The sequence below is a fragment of the Eumetopias jubatus genome, unplaced genomic scaffold (genome assembly GCF_037043125.1).
Source record: "Eumetopias jubatus isolate StellerSeaLion01/CBP00866 unplaced genomic scaffold, mEumJub1_p1.0 scaffold_14, whole genome shotgun sequence".
In the NCBI taxonomy this organism is placed as follows: domain Eukaryota; kingdom Metazoa; phylum Chordata; class Mammalia; order Carnivora; family Otariidae; genus Eumetopias; species Eumetopias jubatus.
In genome coordinates this window covers 108109228-108135342 of record NW_028274820.1, presented here as the reverse complement: position 1 = coordinate 108135342, position 26115 = coordinate 108109228, and the positions used below count along the sequence as shown (strand labels likewise).

Below are 26115 nucleotides of genomic sequence, written 5' to 3'. Positions count from 1 at the left end.
AGCCTGCACGTGGAATTCTCCAAATTCGATTTCTGTACTATTTCCACCAAGATTTCAGTAGTGCTTTAATCTCTGTACTTGTTAGAATCAAGTCAAAAGGCATTCACATCACTGTCAATGATTTCACCTTTTCTTTTAGAAAAATTTCCCACAAGAACTTTAAGAACAAGTGAATTGTTAATTTTTTCCCTACCAGATAGCATGTAACTGAAATTGTCTTTCATAACAACACAGCTCACAAGGCAAATTTATAACTTGCTGAAAAGTGATATAAAATATTGGTGTCAACTTGTAAGAAAATATCAGGAGTATGGCTCAAAAATTAAATGTGTTTCGTGTCATATCCAGAAACAGACAAAAGGGTGAAAACTAAGAATTCAGTGTAGAGTCATCATAAGAATAAACTTCCCTTTTATTATTTATTTATTTATTTTAAAAAATATTTTATTTATTTATTGGAGAGAGAGAGAGAGAACAAGTGGGGGGAGGGACAGAGGGGAGGGAGAAGCAGGCTCCCCACAGAGCAGGGAGCCTGACGTGGGGCTCGGTCCCAGGACCCTGGGATCCTGACTTGAGCCGAAGGCAGATGTTTAACAGACTGAGCCACCCAGGCATCAGGCGTCCCTAACCTTCTCTTTATTAAAGACTTTTTCCACGAGACTCTTTCTTTTGTTTTCTCTTTCTGTGCAGATGCATGAGTATGTGTGCATGTGCATGTATGTGTGCATGCGTGTGTTTTTGTCTTATTTTGTTTATTTGATCTTACATAGTGCTTTAAAAATTTTGAATTCATTGCAAACATTTTAAAATCAACATTCAAGCAGAAATCAATTTCTGGGTTCTCTGGAGAAAGTGGGAAACCTGGCCTCCTGAGCCTGTGCTCCTCCGCAAGAAGGTGGTATCCCTCATTTGGCCCAGTCCTCACCACTGCTTGGTGACTTCCGTCTCTGAGCCACGTGCACACCAGTTCCCAGCTGTCAGGGAGCTGGTGGCTCTGCTCCTTTCTCAGAGGAGAGCTAGGAAAGTGAAACATATCTTCAACTTTTGTTTCTAGCAAGAAGGCCTCAAGTGCCAAGACCACAGAAGGTGGGGTGCAGATGTTGGAAGACGTGTAGTCAAGCCCAGTTTTAACACGCAAACCAAGTGCTTCTGTCCTGCCCCACACTTCCGCTGTACCTGTTGGTCTCTGCAGGCCTTTGAGTTGAGCTCTGGGTTCAGGATTTTATCTTAAGAGCATGTTAAGGCATTTCTCCCCCCTGCAATGGGATCGCTAATTCTTTACCCTTTGAAATAATGTGTTGTCATTCGATTAAGTAAAATTTCATTATTTCCCTAATCATAGTAATTGTGGTGATAGAACGATTTCCTCCCTTTCCTCTACCTTCCTCTCTGGGTTGGGCATCTTGTGCAGTTAAGGACACAGACATGAGAGCCCAGCCCTTGGGTCACATCCTATTTCTGCTGTGTTCCTAGCTGTGTGCCTTTGAGCAAGTTGCTTACTGGGTGTGTGCCTCAGTTTTCCATCGGGACAGCCTGTGTTCACCCACCTGAAGCATTAGAGCGCTGTCCGATGGGGGCGGGCAGCTCAGACAAGTGTGAGCTCTTGGTGCTGTGGGGTAGTGTGCATATGGAATGTGTGTGTCCTGAGCTGCGGGCCAGTTCTTCCGCCTGTCTCCTTTGGGCTTCCTTTGCATTTTCCTAGAGAGGCTTCCAGTGGTCAGGAACACCCTTCTCTACTTTCTCCTCCTGCCGTATAGCCTTCCCTGAAGGAAGACTCTGCGGTGCATGGGGTACCTCCCTCCAGACCGATGCACCTTGAGCTTCTTTCCCATCTTGGCCCCACGTCCAGCATTTGCCTCAGATGCTGTCTACACCTTCCAGCATTTCACCGAGAGTGTTGCCCTCCATCAGTCACGTGCTGGCAGGTGCTCCATGCAGAGAGAGGCAGGAATGCTGTATGGTTAGCCCAGAGGTTGATGCACTCGCCCTCACTATCATCCCACGCCAGGAGCAGTGGCCCTGACCACTCCTTAATCCATGTCACAGGTGTTTCCTGGCTCAGGCATGGCCCTGATGCTCAGGCCCCCACTTCCTTCTTGAAAATGTTCCCCGCTGTCCCTGAATGCTTTTGGGAACAGCAGTGTTAGATCTGTGGTTCTCTGTCATTTTATTCTGACCCACCAGCACACATGGTTGTCTTGCCTGTTAGCTCTCTGGGGCTGAATCACTAATAAAACCATATAATTTTGGTTGCCACTTTCTGTATAAGTCCTTTAAAAAGGTCAAAGGAAGGGGCGCCTGGGTGGCTCAGTCGTTAAGCGTCTGCCTTCGGCTCAGGTCATGGTCCCAGGGTCCTGGGATCGAGCCCCGCATTGGGCTCCCTGCTCCGCGGGAAGCCTGCTTCTCCCTCTCCCACTCCCCCTGCTTGTGTTCCCTCTCTCACTGTCTCTCTCTGTCAAACAAATAAATAAAATCTTTAGGAAAAAATAAAGGTCAGGAAAAAAGCAAATGCTTTAGAATGTAGGTTGTCCTGCTTTGAAAAGTCTGGTGAACAGGATGACCCAAGGTGACCTGGGAAGCGCTCACTTTTTCAAATTCAGCTTCTGAAATCCAGCACCCCTGCCGGTGGGTGGGTCACGGTGCATCCCTCCCAAAGGAGATTTCATTCTCTTTCGGAGGACACTTGGGTCAGTGTTTTCTTCCACATTTATAGATGGAGACTCACATCCTGGAGGATAAAGGACTTGCCCAAGGTCACACGCATGGTTGTGGCAGCATCTCGGCTCCACATCTTTAAGCCCTCGGTCTCAGTCCTCATGGGGTCTGTGGCAGAATACCACCGATTTGCTTCTCACAGGCGGGTAGAGATCCTGCAGCCTTGGTGTCTGGTGAGGGCCCTCTTCCCGTCTGCAGCCACCTTCCTGCTGTGTGCTCATGGGGGAGAAAGGGCACTTCTTGTAAGGACACCCCTGCCACGATGGGGCTCATTCCTCATGGCCTCAGGTGTACCTCGTCCCCTCTGAAAGGCCCCACCTCCCAACCTGTCCCCCTGGCTGGCTTTTAGTGCGTGGGTCTGCGGTCACAGCATACAGCACGTGTGGGTCACCAGGGGACCCAGCCCAACTTCACAGTGGCATCTCCACAACGACAGTGCCTCGTCCCCCTCCCTGAAGTGCTGACTTTAACCTACGTGAAGTGTGTATGTTTTGCTGCACATACCCAGAGGCTTAGAGAAATGTGTATCTTAAATAACTGTAATAAATCAATCAATCAACCTGCAAATGCAAGCTAGCCTGGAATATCCATTTTTAATGAGTTTTGATACCGCACAGTCTTGTATCATTACTGGAGGGTGACACCATGCAGGATTTATTGCTGCAGGGGGAGAAGGCCTCTCGGCAAATCTTACTGCTGTCAGCCGTGCCCCGATCCGTGCCCTGACGTAACTGGAAATCCCGTAATGAAGAACAGCGCTCCAGTGAAGCCTTTTCACAGTCTGAGACAGCGGGGATCTGGGTGGGTGCTGTGCAGAGGGCGGTCCTGGCCCCCGGTGGGTGACAAGAAGGATAGAGCATCAGGGACCGACTGTGCGCGATGCCGTGCAGCCGTTACCTGTTTCGTCTTGTCGGTCCTCAGCAGCCACGATGCGGCTGAGGGTTTGGGGAACAGCTCTTACCGTCTGAATGTGGACATGCAGAGTTGTGTTCATATCCCCCCAAATCAATCCGGTTAGGAAACTCACTCAGCCCAGTTAACTGATCAGGTGGGTCAGGCCTGTTCTTTATAAGGAGATTATGTCTATTTCAAGAGATCCACTCAGATGTTCTCCGCTTTGAACTCATGTGCTCTCTGACAACGTGAGGAACAGGCCTCTGATGTCTAATCAATAAAGCTCAACAGACCCTGAGTTCCTGGTCAGATGAATGGGGTTCAGTCCCATTTAACCAAGCTTAGGAGGTACTTAGTACTCATTAGTACTCAGTCCTAAGGAGAGATACCTTCTTAGGAAGTACTTATGACTCAGTACTGCTTACTACTAAGTACAGACCCCTGCATAGGACTCAGCAGCACTTGGTCCTAAGCTGATACTGCTACTTAGGAGCTACTAAGTACTCAGAAGTACTTAGCATGCAGAACTAAGTAAAGTTTGCTCTCTTTGTGAAGGGACCAGACCTGCAGGATGTTTGTACTCTCCACATTGGCCTCCTGGGGCTCCTCAGCTGAGACCCCAAGACCTCCACGGCAGGGTATGGCTGTGATGGTGTCCTGGGACCACAGAATGACCTGGAAGCATGAGAACTATCTCTCAATTGAGCTTTTCTTCTTATGAAGCCAGGGAACTGACTTCACAATTCTTTGTTCTCTCACTACAGTGCCTGAGACTTTAAACAAAAAATTGTGCAGGATGTTGTACACATAAGGGAATCCTTTTTACAGAGATTGAGCAGGAAAGCACAGTTGAGGTAGGCTGATGTGAGCAGTGCAACGGTTTGAGAAGGAGAAGACTATCTTTGCAGCTTTGAATCTAATCTAAAACCCCAGAACTTTGCTGATGTGCTCAGTTCTAATTAGGGGCTGGGGTCTGATGAGAGCAGTCCACGCTTTGTAGCCAGAACATTCCAGCACCAGCCCCCTGGGCCAGCACGTTTTGTTTCCTAGAAGGAGTTGAACTCTGGATTTTTCCCTCACTCCTGGTCATTGAGCTTTATCTGTGGATGAGACTCTCACCTTCTGGATCTCCATTTACCAATGTCTGAGTGTGTGTTCACCTGGAAAGACCCTGAGCTGAGAGCTGGGGACTCTGTGCACCGGTGGAAGGATGCCGCAACTCAAGACAGCAGTCGGAAAGGATGTGTGTGAAATTGGATGGAGAGAGAGGGCGGGAGAGGTGGGGGGGGGCGGTTCTCAACAGAGGCTCCCTGAGCCAGCCCTGCCCCTCACTGGGCTGGGGGGCCACAAGCTGGGGGGTCCCCTAGGCTGATTAGGAGCCATTAGGATGCAATTTGGGTCAAATCAGATTCAATTAAGATTTGAAAACAAACAGCAGCAGAAACCAGCAAACAGGCTTTGGCAGCAAGAGCAACTCTCTTAGTGAGACTGTGGATACAGGTTGAGACCTCTCGTGTCAAAACTGGGATGGGGGATTTGAGGTTTCAGCACTGCCGGAGCTCCAGGGGCCACGCCTTTCTCAGCTCAATATGCATTTTTAGGAACGCTGAAGCTATATGTATCATTCCCTTGACTGAAAAAGAAATGTCCCCAATTATTTTCTTACTCAGTAAGCATTAGAGGAGGACCTCATCAGGGTGACATCCGTGGGCTGTAGAAGGTTAATTTAAAGACAGTCGCAAGATTAGGGGGGAGGGTATGAGAAGTGCAGGCAGACCAAAGCCAGAGGGAGTAAAAATTTCAGGACACAAGATCATTATGGCTGAGTGTAGGGATGATTTGTACTTTGAAGTCTGTATCAGGGGAAGTGAAAGATTTTAATTAAAAGGTAAAGTTCATCAACAAATCTGTTATGAAAGGAAGTATTACTAAAACTGGGGCTGGGGGGTAGAATCGACCTGGCATTGAAAGGATTTATAAGAGGTCACAGTTGGGGAAGCTTTGAGGGCTGCACCGGGGTGCTTGCTGGTCCTCGGCATGGAGGCCAGGGGTCCCCCTGGGGTCTCTGGGGGCCCGGGGCGCTTGCTCTGAGGCTATACCCTGTCAGCAGCACGGCGTGCACGGGTGTCCTGGTGTGTTTCCTGGGGTCTGCACCAAGGCCTCTGCCAGGACTCGAGACCTCAGTCTGTCCTTCGCTCTCCTGTTTATGAGCAGTTGGAGAGTAAGCACTTGATGTCAGTTATTTAATGGGCTCTTTCTTCTTTTGCTGTTAAAAAATGTGCCTCCCTGCTGGATGGGTATTGGACAGAGTGTGAGGATCCGGTAAGTGTGGAGTCGGAAGGAGATGAAGCGTTTGCTCTCAGTCACACCAGCCTTTCTGATACGGTCGCCCTCTGCCTCTGGTTTGAGTCTTTATTTAATAACATTGAATACCTTTCCTTTTCCTTCTTTCTCTCTCTCCTCATCCTTATTTTTAAAGGACTGATTTGCTGGTTTTATGTGCTTATGACTTCCCCCCGCTTCTTTATGCTCCCCATCATTTTACGGTGGCCTGTTGCTAGAAAGTCAGTCACCCTACGCTGGCCTCCTGCACCTCCACCAGAGACAGAGATGGCCATCTTAAGACAGGAGGACACTGATCGTTCCGCCAGGTGCGTGTGGTACCTGCCTGGCGCCTGGCAGGGGCCTTGGGTTTTCGGCTGGCAGTCTCCTCTCTCGCCTTGAACAAGTGGGGATCGCCGTCCCTCCTCTTGGCGTCGGGGACTGCGGCCCAGACGGCAGCCTCAGCAGCCCCAGTGCCCATCACCACGGCCTCCGGGCCGGCAGCAACCACTTCCTGCGCCCACCCAGGACCGGTTGGTGAGGGCCCAGCATGGGGCGGCTGACAGAGAACCGAGGCCTGCCTTCCTTGCTCTGGGACTCGGCTGGTACCTTATCTGTGCCTGCATCCAGAAGAGGGAAATGCAGCAGCCGCTCAACACGGCGAATCTTGGTCCGTGGGACTGCCCAGGCACTAAGGCGGTCACTAGGAGAAGCGCATGGAAGGACACGGACATCATTTGATGTGTCCTTGAGCTCTGGAAATGGCAGTGTGAGACGAGAATGAGGTGGTCCAGGGGACCGTGGGAGCAGTCTCCGAAAGTCACGTCCCGGGCTCGAGCCGGCGGCTGTGAGAATGGGGAAGAACACCCATCACACACCATCCTCACCCATTCTGACAGCTAAGGGGGGTGCAACGATTTGCAGCACAGGGTGTGAGGGGCTGGGGGGCTGGCTCTGCAAGGGGCACCTGGCTTCTGGCCTGAAATACAGTATCGAGCACTAAAAAGAGAGAGGCTGCCAAAATCACCCAGCTCCAGGGAATCCTGGTGAGAACAGAGAGCCCCGTGTTGTTCCAGGACGGCAGACTGGCTCACCCTTGTCTGGACAGTGATTGGGCAAGCCCAGGGGGACGGGCCCATGCATTGTACCATCAGGAAGTTTCTGCACCCCCCGCTATTAGGAAACAACATGGGAGGACCACCGCTCTGTGAAAGAGCCTGGAGGAGGTGGTGAGTCCTGCAGCATGTGTCAGCGCTGACACGTTAGGGGAGCCCACCCAGGCAGACTGAGGCCTCGAGGGCCAGCCCTGCCTGCGTCCTGCCCCTGATCCTCGAAGCCCCCCCAGGGTCTCTGAGCCCATGTGCACCTCCTGCCACCTCTCCTTCAGGAGAGACCCGTCGACAGCGGCTGCTTCTGGCGTCACACCTGGCCCCTGTCTGTGTCCTGCAGCCCATGTCACAGGCCCCCGATCTTGTCGCCTCTTCAAAGGACCTTCCTCACCCAAGACCTGCATTGGAGTCCCTCTTGCTGGACCTGCCAGGCCAGCTGAGCCCATGCCTGTCACTAGGAGCCTCCCTGGACCATGTGGACAGCTGCCAGCTAGCCCCCACCTGACAGCTAGCAGCATAATCGTGAGGAAGTTCTCATTTAAGGACATGAAAGAAAGAAGTCTCAGGGTGATGATGAGGAAGACCTGAAGTCTAAAATAAAATAGGCTCCAGCCAACAGGCCTTCCTAGGTGGCACAGAAGCTGAGTGTGGTCAGATCAAGAGGGACAGAACTAGGGGCAGACAGAATGCGTCAAATGCGTAGTCGAGGCGTGCGGGTTCTAGGGGCCGCAACCTTCTTGCTGTGCCCACCTGCTGCCGTGCATAGAAGATGCTTGAGGCGCCTCTCCCAGCTCTCCGCTCCTGGCCCATGGAACCACCAGACCCAAACCTGGATGTTGTCCAGGCTGTTGGCTGCACCCATGTCTCCCTCCTCACACTCACCACTGACTGTGGGGTCCGGCTTCTCACAATCCACCTTTGGTAGCAGCTAGTGTCTCTCAACTTCCCCTCTGGCCACCCTGATGACCTCCCTCCACTGGGTGACAGGGTGTTACCATGGGCCCCACATTTCCAGACTGAAATGTCAACCCCTTCCCATGCACTAGGCCTGCCCCGGCCCCCTTCTGGTTCTGGAGTGCTTGGCCTGGCTGCTTTCACCTTGAAGACCCTGACCTGGTTGCTCCTTCCCCCTACACACCTGTAGCCTTTCCTGCTCTTCTTTTCTGTTTTTTTAAATTTTTTACTGTTATGTTAATCACCATACATTACATCATTAGTTCTTGATGTAGTGTTCCATGATTCATTGTTTGTGCAGAACACCCAGTGCTCCATGCAGAACGCGCCCTCTTTAATACCCATCACCAGGCTAACCCATCCCCCCACCCCCCTCCCCTCTAGAACCCTCAGTTTGTTTTTCAGAGTCCATCGTCTCTCATGGTTCGTCTCCCCCTCTGATTCCCCCCCTTCATTCTTCCCCTCCTGCTATCTTCTTCTTTTTTTTTTCTTAACATATATTGCATATTTGTTTCAGAAGTACAGATCTGTGATTCCACAGTCTTGCACAATTCACAGCGCTCACCACAGCACATACCCTCCCCAGTGTCTACCACCCAGCCACCCCATCCCTCCCACCCCCCACCACTCCAGCAACCTTCAGTTTCTTTCCTGAGATTAAGAACTCCTCATATCAGTGAGGTCATATGATCCATGTCTTTCTCTGATTGACTTATTTCACTCAGCATAACACCCTCCAGCTCCATCCACGTCGTTGCAAATGGCAAGATCTCATTCCTTTTGATGGCTGCATAATATTCCATTGTGTATATATACCACCTCTTCTTGATCCATTCATCTGTCGATGGACATCTTGGCTCTTTCCACAGTTTGGCTATTGTGGACATTGCTGCTATAAACATTGGGGTGCACGTACCCCTTCGGATCCCTACGTTTGTATCTTTGGGGTAAATACCCAGTAGTGCAATTGCTGGGTCGTAGGGTAGCTCTAATTTCAACTGTTTGAGGAACCTCCACACTGTTTTCCAGAGGGCCTGCACCAGCTTGCATTCCCACCAACAGTGTAGGAGGGTTCCCCTTTCTCCACATCCCTGCCAACATCTGTCGTTCCCTGACCTGTTAATTATAGCCATTCTGACGGGTGTGAGGTGGTATCTCATTGAGGATTTGATTTGGATTTCCCTGATGCCAAGCGATGTTGAGCACTTTTTCATGTGTCTCTTGGCCATTTCGATGTCTTCTTTGGAAAAATGTCTGCTCATGTCTTCTGCCCATTTCTTGATTGGATTATTTGTTCTTTGGGTATTGAGTTTGATAAGTTCTTTATAGATTTTGGATACTAGCCCTTTATCTGATGTGTCATTTGCAAATATTTTCTCCCATTCTGTCGGTTGTCTTTTGGTTTTGTGGACTGTTTCTTTTGCTGTGCAAAAGCTTTTTATCTTGATGAAATCCCAATAGTTCATTTTTGCCCTGGCTTCCCTTGCCTTTGGCGATGTTTCTAGGAAGAAGTTGCTGCGGCTGAGGTCGAAGAGGTTGCTACCTGTGTTCTCCTTTAGGATTTTGATGGACTCCTGTCTCACGTTTAGGTCTTTCAACCATTTGGAGTCTATTTTTCTGTGTAGTGTAAGGAAATGGTCCAGTTTCATTCTTCTGCATGTGGCTGTCCGATTTTCCCAACACCATTTGTTGAAGAGACTGTCTTTATTCCATTGGACATTCTTTCCTGCTTTGTCCAAGATGAGTTGACCATAGAGTTGAGGGTCCATTTCTGGGCTCTCTATTCTGTTCCATTGATCTATGTGTCTGTTTTTGTGCCAGTACCATATTGTCTTGATGATAACAGCTTTGTAATAGAGCTGGAAGTCCAGAATTGTGATGCCGCCAGCTTTGCATTTCTTTTTCAATATTCCTCTGGCTATTCGGGGTCTCTTCTGGTTCCATACAAATTTTAGGATTATTTGTTCCATTTCTTTGAAAAAAGTGGATGGTATTTTGATGGGGATTGCGTTGAATGTGTAGATTGCTCTAGGTAGCATTGACATCTTCACAATGTTTTTTCTTCCAATCCATGAGCATGGAACGTTTTTCTATTTCTTTGTGTCTTCCTCAATTTCTTTCATGAGTATTTTATAGTTTTCTGAGTATAGATCCTTTGCCTCTTTGGTTAAATTTATTCCTAGGTATCTTATGGTTTTGGGTGCAGTTGTAAAGGGGATTGACTCCTTAATTTGTCTCTCTTCTGTCTAGTTGTTGGTGTATAGGAATGCCACTGAGTTCTGTGCACTGAAATTATATCCTGCCACTTTACTGAATTCCTGTATGAGTTCCAGGAGTTTTGGGGTGGAGTCTTTTGGGTTTTCCACATACAGTATCATATCATCTGCAAAGAGTGAGAGTTTGACTTCCTCTTTGCCAATTTGGATGCCTTTGATTTCTTTTTGTTGTCTGATTGCTGTGGCTAGGACTTCTAAAACTCTGTTGAATAGCACTGGTGAGAGTGGACATCCCTGCCGCGTTCCTGACCTTAGGGGAAAAGCTCTCAGCTTTTCGCCATTAAGAATGATATTCGCTGGGTTAGGTTTTTCATAGATGGCTTTTATGATATTGAGGTATGTACCCTCTATCCCTATACTCTGAAGAGTTTTGATCAAGAAAGGATGCTGTACTTTGTCAAATGCTTTTTCTGCATCTATTGAGAGGATCATATGATTCTTGTTCTTTCTTTTTTTAATGTATTGTATCACGTTGATTGATTTGCGGATGTTGAACCAACCTTGCAGCCCAGGGATAAATCCCACTTGGTCGTGGTGAATAATCCTTTTAATGTACTGTTGGATCCTATTGGCTAATATTTTGGTGAGAATTTTTGCATCTATGTTCATCAAGGATATTGGTCTGTAATGCTCCTTTTTGATGGGGTCTTTGTCTGGTTTTGGGATCAAGGTAATGTTGGCCTCATAAAATGAGTTTGGAAGTTTTCCTTCCATTTCTATTTTTTGGAACAGTTTCAGGAGGCTAGGTATTAATTCTTCTTTAAATGTTTGGTAGAATTTCCCTGGGAAGTCATCTGGCCCTGGGCTTTTGTTTGTTGGGAGATTTTTGATGACTGCTTCAATTTCCTTAGTGGTTATAGGTTTGTTCAGGTTTTCTATTTCTTCCTCGTTCAGTTTTGGTAGTTGATACATCTCTAGGAATGCATCCATTTCTTCCAGGTTATGTAATTTGCTGGCATAGAATTGCTCATAATACGTTCTTATAATTCTTTGTATTTCTTTGGTGTTGGTTGTGATCTCTCCTCTTTCATTCATGATTTTGCTGATTTGAGTCATTTCTCTTTTCTTTGGCTATGTCTGGCCAGGGGTTTATCAATCTTGTTCATTCTTTCAAAGAACCAGCTCCTAGTGTCATTGATCTGTTCTACTGTTCTTTTGGTTTCTATTTCATTGATTTCTGCTCTGATCTTTATTATTTCTCTTCTCCTGCTGGGTTTAGGCTTTATTTGCTGTTTTTTCTCTAGCTCCTTTAGGTGTAGGGTTAGGTTGTGTATTTGAGACCTTTCTTGTTGCTTGAGAAAGGCTTGTATTGCTATATACTTTCCTCTCAGGACTGTCTTTGCTGTATCCTAAAGATTTTTAACAGTTGTGTTTTCATTTTCATTGGTTTCCATGAATTTTTTAATTCTTCTTTAATTTCCTGGTTGACCCATTCATTCTTTAGTAGGATACTCTTTAGCCTCCATGCATTTGCGTTCTTTCTGACTTTCTTCTTGTGATTGCGTTCTAGTTTCAAAGCATTGCGGTCTGAAAATATGCAGGGAATGATCCCAATCTTTTGGTACCAGTTGAGACCTGATTTGTGACCTAGGATGTGATCTATTCTGGAGAATGTTCCATGGGCACTAGAGAAGAATGTGTATTCCGTTGCTTTGGGATGGAATGTTCTGAATGTCTGTGAAGTCCATTTGGTTCAGTGTGTCCTTTAAAGTCTTTATTTCCTTGTTGATCTTTTGCTTAGATGATCTGTCCAGTTCAGTGAGGGGGGTGTTAAAGTCCCCCACTATTATTGTATTGTTGTCAATGTGTTTCTTTGCTTTTGTTATTAATTGCCTTATGGAATTGGCTGCTCCCATGTTAGGGGCATAGATATTTACAATTGTTAGATCTTCTTGTTGGATAGACCCTTGAAGTAGGATAGAGTGTCCTTCCTCATCTCTTATTACAGTCTTTGTTTTAAAATCTAGTTTGTCTGATATAAGGATTGCCACCCCAGCTTTCTTTTGGTGTCCATTAGCATGGTAAATGGTTTTCCACCCCCTCACTTTCAATGTGGGGGTGTCTTTGGGTCTAAAATGAGTCTCTTGCAGACAGCATATCGATGGGTCTTGTTTTTTAATCCAATCTGATAGCCTGTGTCTTTTGATTGGGGCATTGAGCCCATTTACATTCAGGTAACTATTGAAAGATAGGAATTTGGTGCCATCGTATTGCCTGTAGGGTGACTGTGACTGTATATTGTCTGTGTTCCTTTCTGGTCTATGCTGCTTTTAGGCTCTCTCTTTGCTTAGGACCCCTTTCAATATTTCTTGGAGGGCTGGTTTCATGTTTGCAAATTCCTTTAGTTTTTGTTTGTCCTGGAAGGTTTTGATCTCTCCTTCAATTTTCAATGACAGCCTAGCTGGATATAGTATTCTTGGCTGCATATTTTTCTCGTTTAGTGCTCTGAAGATATCATGCCAGTCCTTTCTGGCCTGCCAGGTCTCTGTGGATAGGTCTGTTGCCAGTCTAATGTTTCTACCATTATAGGTTACCTATCTCTTCTCCCAAGCTGCTTTCTAGATTTTCTCTTTGTCTGTGAGACTCGTAAGTTTTACTATGAGATGTCGGGGTGTTGACCTACTTTTATTGATTTTGAGAGGGGTTCTCTGTGCCTCCTGGATTTTGATGCCTGTTTCCTTCCCCACATTAGGAACGTTCTCTGCTATAATTTGCTCCAATATATCTTCTGCCCCCTCTCTCTTTCTTCTTCTTCTGGGATCCCAGTTATTCTAATGTTTCATCTTATGGTACTGCTTATCTCTCAAATTCTGCCCTCGTGATCCAGTAGTTGTTTATCTCTCTTTTTCTCAGCTTCTTTATTTTCCATCATTTGGTCTTCTATATCGCTAATTCTCTCTTCTGACTCATCCTAGCTGTGAGTGCCCCCATTTTGATTGCACCTCATTAATAGCCTTTTTGATTTCGACTTCGTTAGATTTTAGTTCTTTTATTTCTCCAGGAAGGGTTTCTCTAATAACTTCCATGCTTTTTCAAGCCCAGCTAGTGTCTTTAAAATAATGATTCTGAATTTTAGGTCCGACATCATACTAATGTCCGTATTGAGTATGTCCCTGGCAGATGGTATTACCTCTTGTTCTTTTTGTTGAGGTGATATTTTTCATCTTGTCATTTTGTCCAGAGGAGAATAGATGAATGAGAGAACGAAATGCTAACAGGTTAACAACGTCCCCTGAAAATATACTCTAAAGAAATTAGAAAAGATCCGAAACCAGGGAAAAAGAAAGGGAAAGAAAGAAAAAAGAAAGAGAAAAAAAAGAAAAAGATAAAAACAAACAAAAACAGAATAAAACAAAAAAAACAGAATATGATCAAATATGATAAGGCTAGTGCATAGATCGGTGCCACACACTAGATTTTGGGTCTATTTTGCTCTGTTAGAAGAAAGTGCCTCCTAAAATTTTAAGGAAAGAAAGACATATATGTACAAAATAAGGGCTGATACAATGAACGGATGGAATATCACTGTAAAGGTGAAGATTATAAAAAATTTTAAAAAAGGAATTGATAAGGTGCTTGAAAAAAGAAAGAAAAAAAAGGGAGAGAATGTGATCAGGCAGGAGACTAGAACAAAGCCATACAGTAGAGATTTAGGGTATATTTTTATCTGTTAGAAGAAACTGTATCTCAAAATTTTAAAGAGAGAACATAAATATATATGCCAAAAATAAGGATAACTACTATGAAGGGATAGAATATGACTCTAAAAATGAAAAATAAAAAAAGGGATTGATAAGATGTTGGTTGAAAAAGGGAAAAAGAAAAATTCAAAAAAAAAAACAGTTAAAAAAATTAACTTTGAAAGACTAATGAATCATGGTAAAAAAAAGCCACGAATTCTATGCGGAGTATTCCCCTGGCACTGGAGTTCTCCCGTTCTCATTGATCGGTAAACTTGGTCTTGGCTTGCTGGCTGTTTGTGCTGATCTTCTGGGGGAGGGGCCTGTTGCTGTGGTTCCCAAATGTCTTTGCCGGAGGTGGAATTGCCCCTCCCTTGCTGATCCAGGCTAAGCAAGGTGCTCGGGTTTGCTCTCGGGAGCTTTTGTTCCCTGCAAGCTTTCTGTACAGATTTCGAGGAAGAGAGTGAAAATGGTGGCCTCCCAATCTCCACCCGGAGGAGCCGAGAGCTCAGGGCCCCGCTCCTCAGTGCGCCCCCAGAGAACAGCAGTCACTCCCGTGTCCCCGGTCTCCGGCCGCACTCCGTGCTCACCCGGCCTGTGACCGAGCGTTTCTATCTCTGGTACCCGACCCCGTGTGGAGTCTCCAAACCCAGCAGATCCCTGCGGTGCGCTCCCATGCCGCTCCTCCCGGGGGAGGAAGGGGAGTCTCCCCGGCTCTGCCGCCTGTTGGGTCCCTGCTGGAGGAGCAGTGGCCCGACTGGGCCGCGGATCACAGTTTATGGCCACCCCGAGCTGAGAGCCCACGCCTCGGCTCCGTCTCTGCAGCCGGCTTCCCCACTCCGATCCCTGGGAGCTCTGCCGCACTCAGGCACCCCGGGTCTTTCTGTGACCCCGAGGGTCCTGAGACCACACTGTCCCGCGAGGGTTCCACCCCCCGCTTAGCCACTGGAGCGACGTCCCTCTGCGGAGCCGACTTCTAAAAGGTCCGATTTTGTGCTCCGCGGCTCTAGCACTTGCCAGAAGCGGCCAACGGAGGCCCCCTCCCCCACCGTCTATCCTCCCGAATATCGCCTCGGATTCACTTCTCTGCACATCCTACCTTCCAGTAAGTGGTCGCTTCTCTGTTCAGAGAGTTGTTGCTATTCTCTTCTTTGATCTCCTATTGAGTTCGTAGGTGTTCAGAATAGTTTGATCCCTATTCAGCTGAATTCCTGAAACCAGACGAAATCCAGGTCTCCTACTCCTCCGCCATCTTGCTCCGCCCCCTTTCCTGCTCTTCTTAGTGAGTCCTGCCCACTGTGCTCACCTGTGTGCCATGCTCACCTGTCCACCACGCTCCCTGTCCACCACGCTCACCTGTCTACGGCTGCCCATCTTTCTTCACCCATCACCAGTTTGCTTTCCTCACAGCACTTACCACAGACCAACATCTTATTTAATTGTGTGTTTGTGTTTATTGGGTCTCCCTCTGTGGGAATGTACGTCCCTTAATGGGAGCAAGAACTGCGTCTTTTTTCACCCTCAGATCTTCACAGATTTGAAAACTAAATGCCTAATATGTTCCTGACTCCCTCTACTTTATCAATTTATTTCCAAATATTTAGCGAATTCCAATCTTATATGAAGTTCTGTGTCTGTACGCCCAGGATGCAAAGCAGCCTGACTGTGGAGGTAAAGCGAGCTAAGCGGCCACGAGCTGCATCCTCAGCCCCTGGGACTCATGGGCGCAAGTAAGTGGCAGTGTCTCTGGCAGGAGAACGTGGCACATAGGAAGTGTTGAGTCACGCTGGCTCATGCGAGTGCACGCACACATGCACACAAGATGGAAATTAAGTTTTCGTAGCCTACTCTCTGGTTCAGTTTTTCTTTGTTAATAAAGCTTATAGTCTAGCATTGACTGATAACGTTGATGGAATTTGCTAAAAGGGATCTAGATGAATTTTGTTTGTGTTCGCTCTACCATCTTAAAACTAAATAGTGGCAGGTGGAAATGTTCCAGTGACACCCCTTCTAGAGTGATAAATAGATTCATGTTGTATTTCATTAATGGTTAAATTTATAGATCGTGTAAAATAAAATATCCGTGAATAGTAAGTTTTACATCAGAAAGGTCGGTGACGTCCTCCTGTCTGGTACTGAGTTGGTGGTTTTCTGGGTGTGTGACCATATCTATTGTGATCTTGCTTCTTGCAAAGTGCATATTATAGCAGAGTGCACATATTGGACATTTAATCAATTAATTTTTAAAAAGATTTTCTTTATTTCTGAGAGCATGAGTGGGGGGAGGGCAGAGGGAGAGGGAGAAGTAGGCTTCCCACTGAGCAGGGAGCCCAACGCGGGACTCGATCCCAGGACCCTGGGATCATGACCTGAGCTGAAGGCAGATGCTTCACTGACTGAGCCACCCAGGCGCCCCCCTGAAGGATATTTTTGATGTGTATCTGGTTTAGTAGATTTTCAGGATTCGAGGCTGATGGTTCCTTTCTTCCAGCACTTGAAGAAAGTTGTGTGATTTCCTTGTGGCCTCTGTGGTTTCTGATCGGAAATCCTTTGTCTTTTGGATTGTGTTTCCCTCATAGGTAAGGTGTCATTTTTCTCTAGCTGCTGTCAAGGTTTTTTCTTTGCATTTAGTTTTCAGAAGTTTGCCTGGGTGTCTGGGAGGAGACTGAGTTTACCCTGTTTCCTCAGCTCTGTGAATCTTTAGGTTTCCATCTCTTGCCAAAGTTGAGTTTTCAGCCATCATGTTTCTGAATGCCCGTTCAGCCCTGCCTTCCTTGTCTCCCCTTCTGGGACGCTGATGATATAGATGTTAGATCTTTTGTTACAGCCCCACACTCCCTGAGGCTCTGTCCATATTTTTTTTCAGACTGTTTTCTCTCTATTGTTGGAATTGGGTGATTTCTGTTCTCCTAGTTTACAGGTTTTTCCCTCTGTCCCTCATCCTTCTATTTAGTGCATCTACTTGAGCTGCTTATTTTGGTTATTGTATTTTTCAGTTATAATATTTCCATTTGGTTCTTTTTGTATTTGTTTGCTGAGACTTTCTGTTTCTTTGCTAAGCCTTCTAGTTTTTCATTTCTTTCAAGTATGTTCATAATTGTTCACTGAAGCAGTTTTATTAAGCTGTACAATCTTTGGCAGGTAACGCTAACATCTTCCAGCCTCAGTGTTAGTGGCTACAGATTGAGAACTTCCCAGTTTTGGTATAACAACTGATTTTCTGTTGAAACCTGAACACTTTAGTATTCTATTATGAGCATCTGGATCTCATTTAAGCCTTGTGTTTTACAGCTTTTTCTGACACTGCTCTGCCAAGGTGTGTGTGTTTGGGGGGGTCTCTGTTACTAACATGGGGATGGAAATCCAAGTTCCCCCCTAGATTTCTGCTGACATCGGAGGGAGGGGATCTTGTCCATATGCTGGGCAGGGTAGGTGGTAGGAGTTTGAACTCCCCATGTGGTCTCTATGGGGGTCTGACATGGGGGGTGGGTATACCACCCACTGCCTACCTGACTGCTCCCCTGACCCTGCTAGGGTCAGGGGAGGTCAGGGGCCTCATTCCAGCTTCATAAGAGAGGACGCCCAGGGTCCCCCTTGGCCTTTGTTAGCACGGGTATGGGTGGGCTGTGGGTTTTTTTGGTGGTGTTTGATGGGAGGAGAGCTGTTATTGTCTAAAATGTGCTAAGTCAATCCCTTCCTGGCCCTCTGGCTGGGGAGAGGCGACCTCAGTCAGGGCTTCTCCTGCACTTGGTGCTCCCAGGTTGCTGCCTCAGCTCCAGTGTGAGGTGCACAGGCCAGAGGACAGCCCAGGGCACCCTGCATGTGTGGTTCCTCGGATTCCCTGGGAGCACAGCAGCCTGTCTCCTGCCCTCCCTTCAGAGCCTTCTGTGCATACCATCTCCAGGGTTTTAGTTGTGCCTGGCGGGCAGGGTAGGGGAAAGTACATCTTCTCCGTCTTCCTGGAAGCAGATCTTCTCTTCATGGGGTTTTGGCTCCTCCAGTACACCTTGGACAGGCGTTCAGAGAAGACGTCTAAGCCCCAGTGTATGTACTGCTTTGGTTTTTATATCCAAGTGCCCGGTTTCTGCCTGCTCCCGGGAAAGCTTAGAAGCCAGTCTAGGGGTTCAGGGTCCCCCTCAGATTGCCTGTATATAACACTTCTATCAGTTGGCCAACTGTTGTGACCGAGTCTTCCTCACAGACCCCAGAATCAACATAGCTCAGACTCTTCTGCTCTTTAGATAAAAAAATATTATTGATGTTTTGTTATTTTAAATTTTACAGATGAAAGTTTTTTATAGGCACTTCCTTTTGTGCTCTTGATTTTTTTGTTTCCTGGTAGATATTAAGACCACCCTTTTGGGAATGGCATGTTTAAATTATGCTTATTCTCTAAATCCACAGTGCTAGGATTATGCTAATATTGCAACTGTGCTTTCAATTGAGAATACTCCTGGCAATGAACCAATGGTTAACAGCCACATAAGCCATACACTTCATATGGGTGGTTTTTTAGTCACTTTTGGCAAATGGAAGATTCTTGCTTATTATTAAGTACACTTAATCCTAAAGTAAGGGTAACGGTGACTGTGGGGTGGGTGTCCCTGCAGTGACCCGTTCTCTAAATGCTATATTCATGCAGAGCAGCTTAGAACAAGTTGCCATAGGAGGCCGGCCTGTTTGGTGAATTTCCCCATCAGCTTCTCTTTTGGGTAATGCCATAGAGCCTTTTGAGATTTAGAAATGTTTCAACTGTTTGAATCTTGCCATTTGTAAGTGTAAAAAAAAAAAATGTTAGATTTGCATTTGAAAAAAGAATTCAAGTGTGTTCATGAAGGCAGCTTATATCTGCTGAGCCCTTCTTTTTATTCCCCAGAACATGTGGTTCTCAGCAAGTTCTGGAACTCCCTATACCACACTCACACACACACATAAACAGGCACGGAGCCGTCCTGATGTGAAGATTTTGGTAATGTGTTTTTGAACAGGGCATAAAAATATATCTCTGTAATTACATGATATTTAGTGATTAGATAATTATGGATAATTGCATGGGGTAGTTCTAAGTGCTAAAGTGTTACCATAAGATCTAAAATGTACAAATTGCATAATAATTATTCTTGGGAGTTATTTGGTAATTCTGAGCATAATTATCATGTGATCTGCAGTGCATGTAATTAATGCATAATCACATGGATTTTGCCTTCATAACTACTTCGCTCTTGTTATAAAGCTCTTTGTCATAACATTTGAGTATAAATATAATGTAATTGGCTCCCAGATACAGCACATTAAGCCCCATGATAATTGCCTTCACAGTGACAATACCCTTATTTCATTACCACTGTGTGGCTCTTCGGCAGGATGGAGTTAGAACGAATTGCCCGAGATGTGGTGGTGAGCAGGCAGGCTAGTGGCCAAGTGGTGGGTAAATGTGCGCACATCTGGGTCAAGAAAGTCTTTGCTGTGACCAGAACCTTTCCGTGAGAAAGTCTGAATCTTTCACGGGGACAGATCCCTCTTCCATGTGAAATGTGCACCTGGCGACAGCTCATTTCATCCAGCCATGGCACCCCTGGGCGTTGTGCTTCTCATCCGGCAAAGTGTCCGTCCTATTTCTGGTCTAGTGGTCTCAGGAGATCGGGACTTCTATAAGGAGAAGACCTTATTAAAAAACCACAGTGAGAGGGAGCCATGGGTTGTTGATGGCATTGAGGGCAAACTTTGAAATGGTAGCAGTTTATCCTGAGACTGAAACAAGACCTTTAGCTCAACTTCTGGGTTGATAATGCAGCTTTTCAACTTTCCCCAGGCTTCACATGGCAGGATGACTACACCCAGCACGTGATGGCCCAGGAACTCTCAACCCTTCCCCACGCCTACCCGCAGCATCTGGAAGCTTCCGACACAGCCAGGTAAGCAGACTGCTCTCTGGCCGCAGCCGACATCCATCCAGCTTGTTCTTGTTTGGACGTGTTGTGTTTGTGCTGTAGAGGGTCCAGAGGGTGGGAGAGTCCTTCTCTACCGTGTCCTAGCGCAGGGACGCAAGACGCGTTGGCATGACCCTCAAGCCAGGTGCCGTCCTCACGACAGACACCCCAGTGGTCCTTCCCCTCCCTTTTCCAAGACCTTTGGGAAGCCCTGCATCTTCAGAACCTTGGCTGAAAGCAGAAAAGTCAAGATTTCTCATTTCCCAGTAAGAATTTATGTTCACTTTAGTACAAAAAGCAGAATTCCGTCGTGAAAGTTTTCCTGTTGCCAGAACGTAGCAACCTCTGCTGAGCAGCGACATCTCATTTCATCCTCACTACATGCATTGAGGGGTTCCTAAAGCCTGTCCTGTTCTTGGAGGGAAGGGAACTGAGACGTGGGGCAGTTGGAACTCAGTCCAAAGACAGACCACAGGGAGCCACTTGGGTTTGTCTCATTCTTCAGCCATGGTGCCAGATTCTTCAAGTTGATAGAATGTGGAAAGGGCCTTCCCCAAAGGCTTAGGGAAGTTTGGAAGGCCCATTTTTTTCCCCCTAAGAGAGAGACTATTCTGAAACTTTAGTTAGAAAAATCTCAGTGACACAAAAACATAGGTATCTGCCTTAAGCTTCTGTTCCTCTAATAAGTGAAGTGGCTAAGCCACCAAGAAGTTCATTTCCAAATCCACTGAGAGTTAAGTGAGTGAACACACCTAAGGGACTTGGACACACTGAAAACACATTCACCATGTTAGCTCTCTCACCAGCCGGACTGTGAGTTTCTTGAGGGTAGGAAACATGTCCTTCTACTTCTTGTGCCTAGCTTGTCTACGTTGAACACCTCCTTTGTCAGAAAATATGCCATTATAGTCTGTGAGTATGTGTAAGACTTCTCTGCAAGAAAAAACAACAAAAAACCAAAGCTAGGCTATCTCGAATTCCCGTTTTTGTTTTGGATTATTGCCTACTCTGCACTGGTCTTTACATCTCGGCGTTTCAGTGCTGTCCACTGCTTCTTCCTTCCGAGTAAAGATTTAACTTGACTAACCATGAAGCGCACTATCCCAGATAACCTTGAACTCCACCATGAGCACAGACTAGCTCCTTGTACAGCCGGGGTGAGAGAGACCAGAGCATGGTATCACCCAAAGACCAGCATTTGCACACAAGGTGAGGCCGTTGAACAGACGCCTGGATGACTACTTTCTTCCCGGCATCAATATTGTCATTTTTTAAGATTGCCAGTTTTATTATGAAAAATGATACCTTATCTTTGTTTTTTTTAATAAGTGAGATTAAAAGTTTAAAAATATTCATATTTGAGATTGGAATTTTCTATATGAATTTCCTATGCATGATCTTTGTCCATATGAAAAGTATTTTTTGTATTTTTCTGTTTTATTTCAGCATAGAGCCTTTATATTTAAGGCTAGTAACTTTTCATTTATCCTATTTTGTAGAAATATTTTTTCGGTCTGTACCATGGATGACACTCGGTACAGTTGCTAATGAAAACAGAGTTCTCTTAGCCGTCTCTAGGCTGGATTTTTAATTTCCGTCTTTGACAGGGTTGAACCTAAGTAAACCACTCATCCCAGCTCTGAAAGCAGAGCCCCATTTCAGAAAGCCCTGATGGGATATTCCCAGATTCCTGTGCCTCCTACTCCTGGCTCTGGCCCCGAGGGTGGGAGTTCCCGGTGTGCACAAGTCCCGCGTCCTCAGGCGGAGGCTGGGGTTGTCCAGCGGGATTCACCCCAGCTTAGAGGGCAGAGCAGATCAGGATGGCAGCGGGAGCTGGGCAGGGTGTCTGGCCCCATGACCGCCTCCCTCCTCCCTCCTGGTGCTCTGGGGGTTCTCCGCGGTCTCCCCGTCGCCCCCCTCGGTCGTGTGCGCCTCTGTAGATAACGTCCCGTTCAAGTACTCAGACCTCCTACTTCCGCGTGCTTCCTGTTGGCACTCTGCCTGGCGGACCGTCTCAGCAGCCAGGACGGGGGCACATGGCCCTGCTGTCGTCCGGGCTTTGTCCCTCCCTGCAGCTGGGGTCACGGTTAGACTGTCGTCAGGGTACGGACAGTGGTGTTCCCTCTTTTCACAAAATTTCTGCAGAACTTTCTTTAGCACTGAAATGATCTATTTCCTGGTGTACATATTTTTTATAATCTTCCTTTGAGATATATCTCCTAGCACTTTCATTGTCTTCCAAGACTACTGGTCAAGTGTGCTCACAGTTTTTATTGTGTGAAATTGAGGCATTTGTATTTTTACAGAGAACGGTCATCCTTTTCAGAAGGATTTCCAAGTTTGTTAACATGGTGTGATATTTAGAATTGTATTATAATTTAAAAAACCATTCAATGTACATATACTTGTCACTCTTGTCATTTTTAATGTATTTATTTACTTTTAAATGAGGCACTGTCCACTTTTTTTTAAGTTTCAGAGGTAGAATTCAGTGATTCATCAGTTGCATAAAACACCCAGTGCTCGTTACATCAAGTGCCCTCCTTAATGTCCATCCCCCAGTGACCCCATTTCCCACCCAACTCCCCTCCAGCAACCCTCAGTTTGTGCCCTATTTTTAACATGATTTTTAAAATTAATTATCTTTGGATTTTCTTATTTCTACTATCCTTAGACCTATTGTTTTTTCTTCTTTTTTTAGACCTATTTTAAAAATATTTTATTTATTATATTGAGAGAGAGAGTATGAGAGAGAGAGAGCACAAGCAGGGGGAGGGGCAGAGGGAGAGGGAGAAGCAGACTCCCCACTGAGCAGGGATCCCGACGAGGGACTCGATCTCCCGACCCTGAGATCATGACCTGAGCTGAAGGCAGATGCTTAACCCACTGAGCCACCCAGGCGCCCAGACCTATTTTTTTTTTAAACTTCTTGAATTGAATGTTTTGTTCATGTTTTTATTCATTCATTTTTAAAAAAGTAATGAAGTTACACAAGTCTGTGCATTAGCTTTTGAGCATAGATTTGGCACCATCCTGTGATTGACTGACATATCAGTCAGAAACGTTCTACATTTTCTGTAACTGTAATTTTATACCCTTTGGAAAGAGTAAGTGTCCAGTTTTCCATATATGTGTTGTTTTTAAACTTTAAATTGGTGCCTAGTTTTATTTCATTTTAGTCAGACGTGACCTGTCCAGTTTTTACCTTCTGGAGATTTTGAGGTTTTTCTCTGTGGCCTCTTTTGTACGATCTTGTTACTGATTTTCAGTGGATTCTTTAAAAAGATATTGTATCCACTATTTGCAGGGTACAGATTTTTATATATAGTTTATAATTTTATATGGTATATAATATGTCCTTAATTACATTTTGACTTATTGAAATTTCTTAGAAACTGTTTCTGTAAATCTTCCTTTTGTTGTTAATATATTTCGCCTTAAACATTTTGAGGCTCTGACATTGGGCACATAAAAGTTGCTGGGTCACATTTTTCTTGGTGATTGCTGTACCCACGGTCACTTCCAAAGGGTGCCTTGGTTGCCTTTAATGCTTTTTGTCTTGGATTCCATTTTTCTAAAATTAGTACTGCCATTCCTGTTTTCTCTCTTTTTATTTGCTGCCTAATGAATCTGGCCGTCCTTTGAAATCTCAGCCCTTGGACTGTCTCTATTTCACATGCAGCTTTCCTGAGCAACGTTAGGTGGCACTTTTTACGGTCGGACAGCTCAGTGAGGCCCTGCTGTCTCTGCCCACTTCCTTTTCCTCTGTGGAGTGTGACTGGTTTGCTTTTGTTGTCTTTAGTGTTTGTAACTGTCTGATTTTACATTCACTTTGTGACCATCACCTTTTGGGTGTGCAGATATTCTTAGAGTGCAGGTTAATGTCATTGTGAAGAAGTCGGTGTCCTCCGATCGCCCATTTGAGATAAGGACACTATTATGCTTCTGCCTTCTTTCTGCCGGCACCTCTCCAGGTGCGGCTTCTGGCCCGGAGACTGCCGGCACCTGGCATGAGCCTTTCAGGAGGTTGATGTTTGGTCAGTATTTGTTGAATCAGTGAAGGATGCTTTTGAATTGTTATATGGGCCACTACACCAACCGAGAATCCTTCCTCGCTTTCCTCACTCCACAGGGCAGATGCGGTCTATATATGCTTTATAGAGCGTTCTGTACTTGATAGATTTGTAAGTATCCACAATTGGCCAGTTTCACTTGGCATGCTTCGTACAAGACAGTTGACCTTTGGAGAAATTAACTTACCCAGATGAGGTTAGACTCGTCTTCAGGACGCCCAGCCCTGCTCTTGTTCTGACCAGAGTAAGCACTGCGTGTGAAAGCCAGAATGTGGGCACAGCAGTACTGCAGATCCTCAACGTAAGGAACAGAGTGGAAGCGAGAGGAGCCCCTGAGAACCGAAGCCTGCCCTTTGTTGACACCCTGAGAGCAGGAGGCCCCCAGTGTGTCCGGGGCTCCCGTGAGTTCACACGAGATTGTGCCCAGGAGCATCGTGTCAGATGGCTTTAAAGGTAGTATGTGGAGAGCAAACTGTTGTTAAGTACGGTTACCGTTGCTGAGAAGGGAATGAGAGCCAGGCTCACTGTGAGCTCTCTGTAAAGATTTTGTTCCTAGTTCGGGTTTTCTTTTTCCTTTAGCAAATTGGGTGACAACCGAAAGCATCTCATATTATTTGGAGCTAGAAGATCCATACATGCAAGTGGAAAAGGGAGTAGTAAAATCCTACACATAAAACATTTTTAGTGTTTTTGAAGTGGAAAATATGTACTTAAAACTTTTGACCTACTTCAAAAATGACAGGCGAAAGTCCATTTGCAAGTTAACTGCTCCGGTGTTGCCCGACAAACTGGCCATGCTCATCACTCTAATGTCTTAGAGCGTCACAAACAAACAAGATGAACAAGACAGTTTAGAGGCACTTTTATGAGGTTAACAATTAGTGCTGAGAAAAGACAATCTACTGGTGAAATAAACTGATCTCCTTTAAAATACACCCAGACCCCACAGAACATGGGATTTCATCCATTCAGTGATCGTCCAGGAAACTTGAGCTGTGGTTGGGGATCAAAGAACCGTGAAGTCCTCATCATTGGCACACATGTGAGGTCCGATTTGGTGTAGCTTGAAAAGGCATTAGAAATAAAAACCGGACAACTTTATTAACGAGATAATTAAACACAAATAAGAAGATTTTCTGTAAGTCCCAGCTTTTATGAGATATATACAAATACCACACCTAACATTAGTGATCCATTCTTGAAAATCAGACTTCCTACATGAAAAAACTAGCTGGGATCCTGTTTTCCATTACTTAAAGTGGGAACTCTATAATGATTTACATACCCACCTAAAACCCCAGTAATTTCCTGAAGTGTGTCAAAATCACAGTAAAGACCAGCATATAAGTAACAAACCATCATGTTTATATAAACTACTTAAGATACTGTTTCCTGGTCACTAAAAGTACATATGGTTATTAGCAAATTGAGCATTTTATTTACAGTAACCCAGCCTAACCCAGCCTACAAGACATGTACACAGACCAGACACACAAATGTAGATGCACACACAGACATACCCAGAAACACACATACACATGTAGACACACACATGGGACCCTGAGTGTGGGAAACTCCATGTCCCCCCTTTTCCTGCATTTATGGCTTTTTTAAGGCCTCACTGCTGTGCTTGGGGAACTGAGGGCCCTCCTGTTGGCACATCAAAACACTTCATTTCTAGAATTGTCATGAAACTTTATCATAGTTGGTACACTTGTAGGTAAACGTGAAAATCCTCTCTCTCTCAAATAAATAAACTAATTAATTTAAAAAAAAGTGAAAATCAAATGATTGCTTAAAAGCGAAGTCTCTCCAGATAAAAAAAATCAGCACAGAAAGGATGGGAAGAAATGAAAAACAGCAGATGAGTCCGTGCCCCTCATGTTTTCTAAACCTCATACTAACATTGGGTAAGCTGTGCCATCTTTCTAGCAGTCTGGGATATTTTTGTTCAACGTCAAGGGTACTTCTGGCAGATAATTAAAAAAATACATATTTTAAAACCCAGTATTTACTTACATGAAGGTCAAATGCATTTACTATGCAAAAAAGCCCACCCACATATATTGCTATGTAAATGTCAGAGTTATAATTGCTGACAATTATTTATCATTCAAACATAAGCTGCTACATTTATGAACATCCACTACGGAGAGCACAAT

General features: G+C 45.5%; 1 protein-coding gene across 2 annotated transcripts in view; it reads left to right on the top strand.

Moving 5' to 3' along the window:
- The window catches only part of PTPRN2 (protein tyrosine phosphatase receptor type N2), an 812882-nt gene that overhangs the window by 278781 nt on the left and 507986 nt on the right, over positions 1–26115 (top strand). For both annotated transcript variants that reach the window (XM_088018277.1, XM_028092397.2), the window contains one exon: positions 19763–19865. In XM_088018277.1, coding sequence (XP_087874403.1) covers positions 19763–19865 — 103 coding nt within the window. The remainder of the gene's footprint in view (positions 1–19762; positions 19866–26115) is intronic.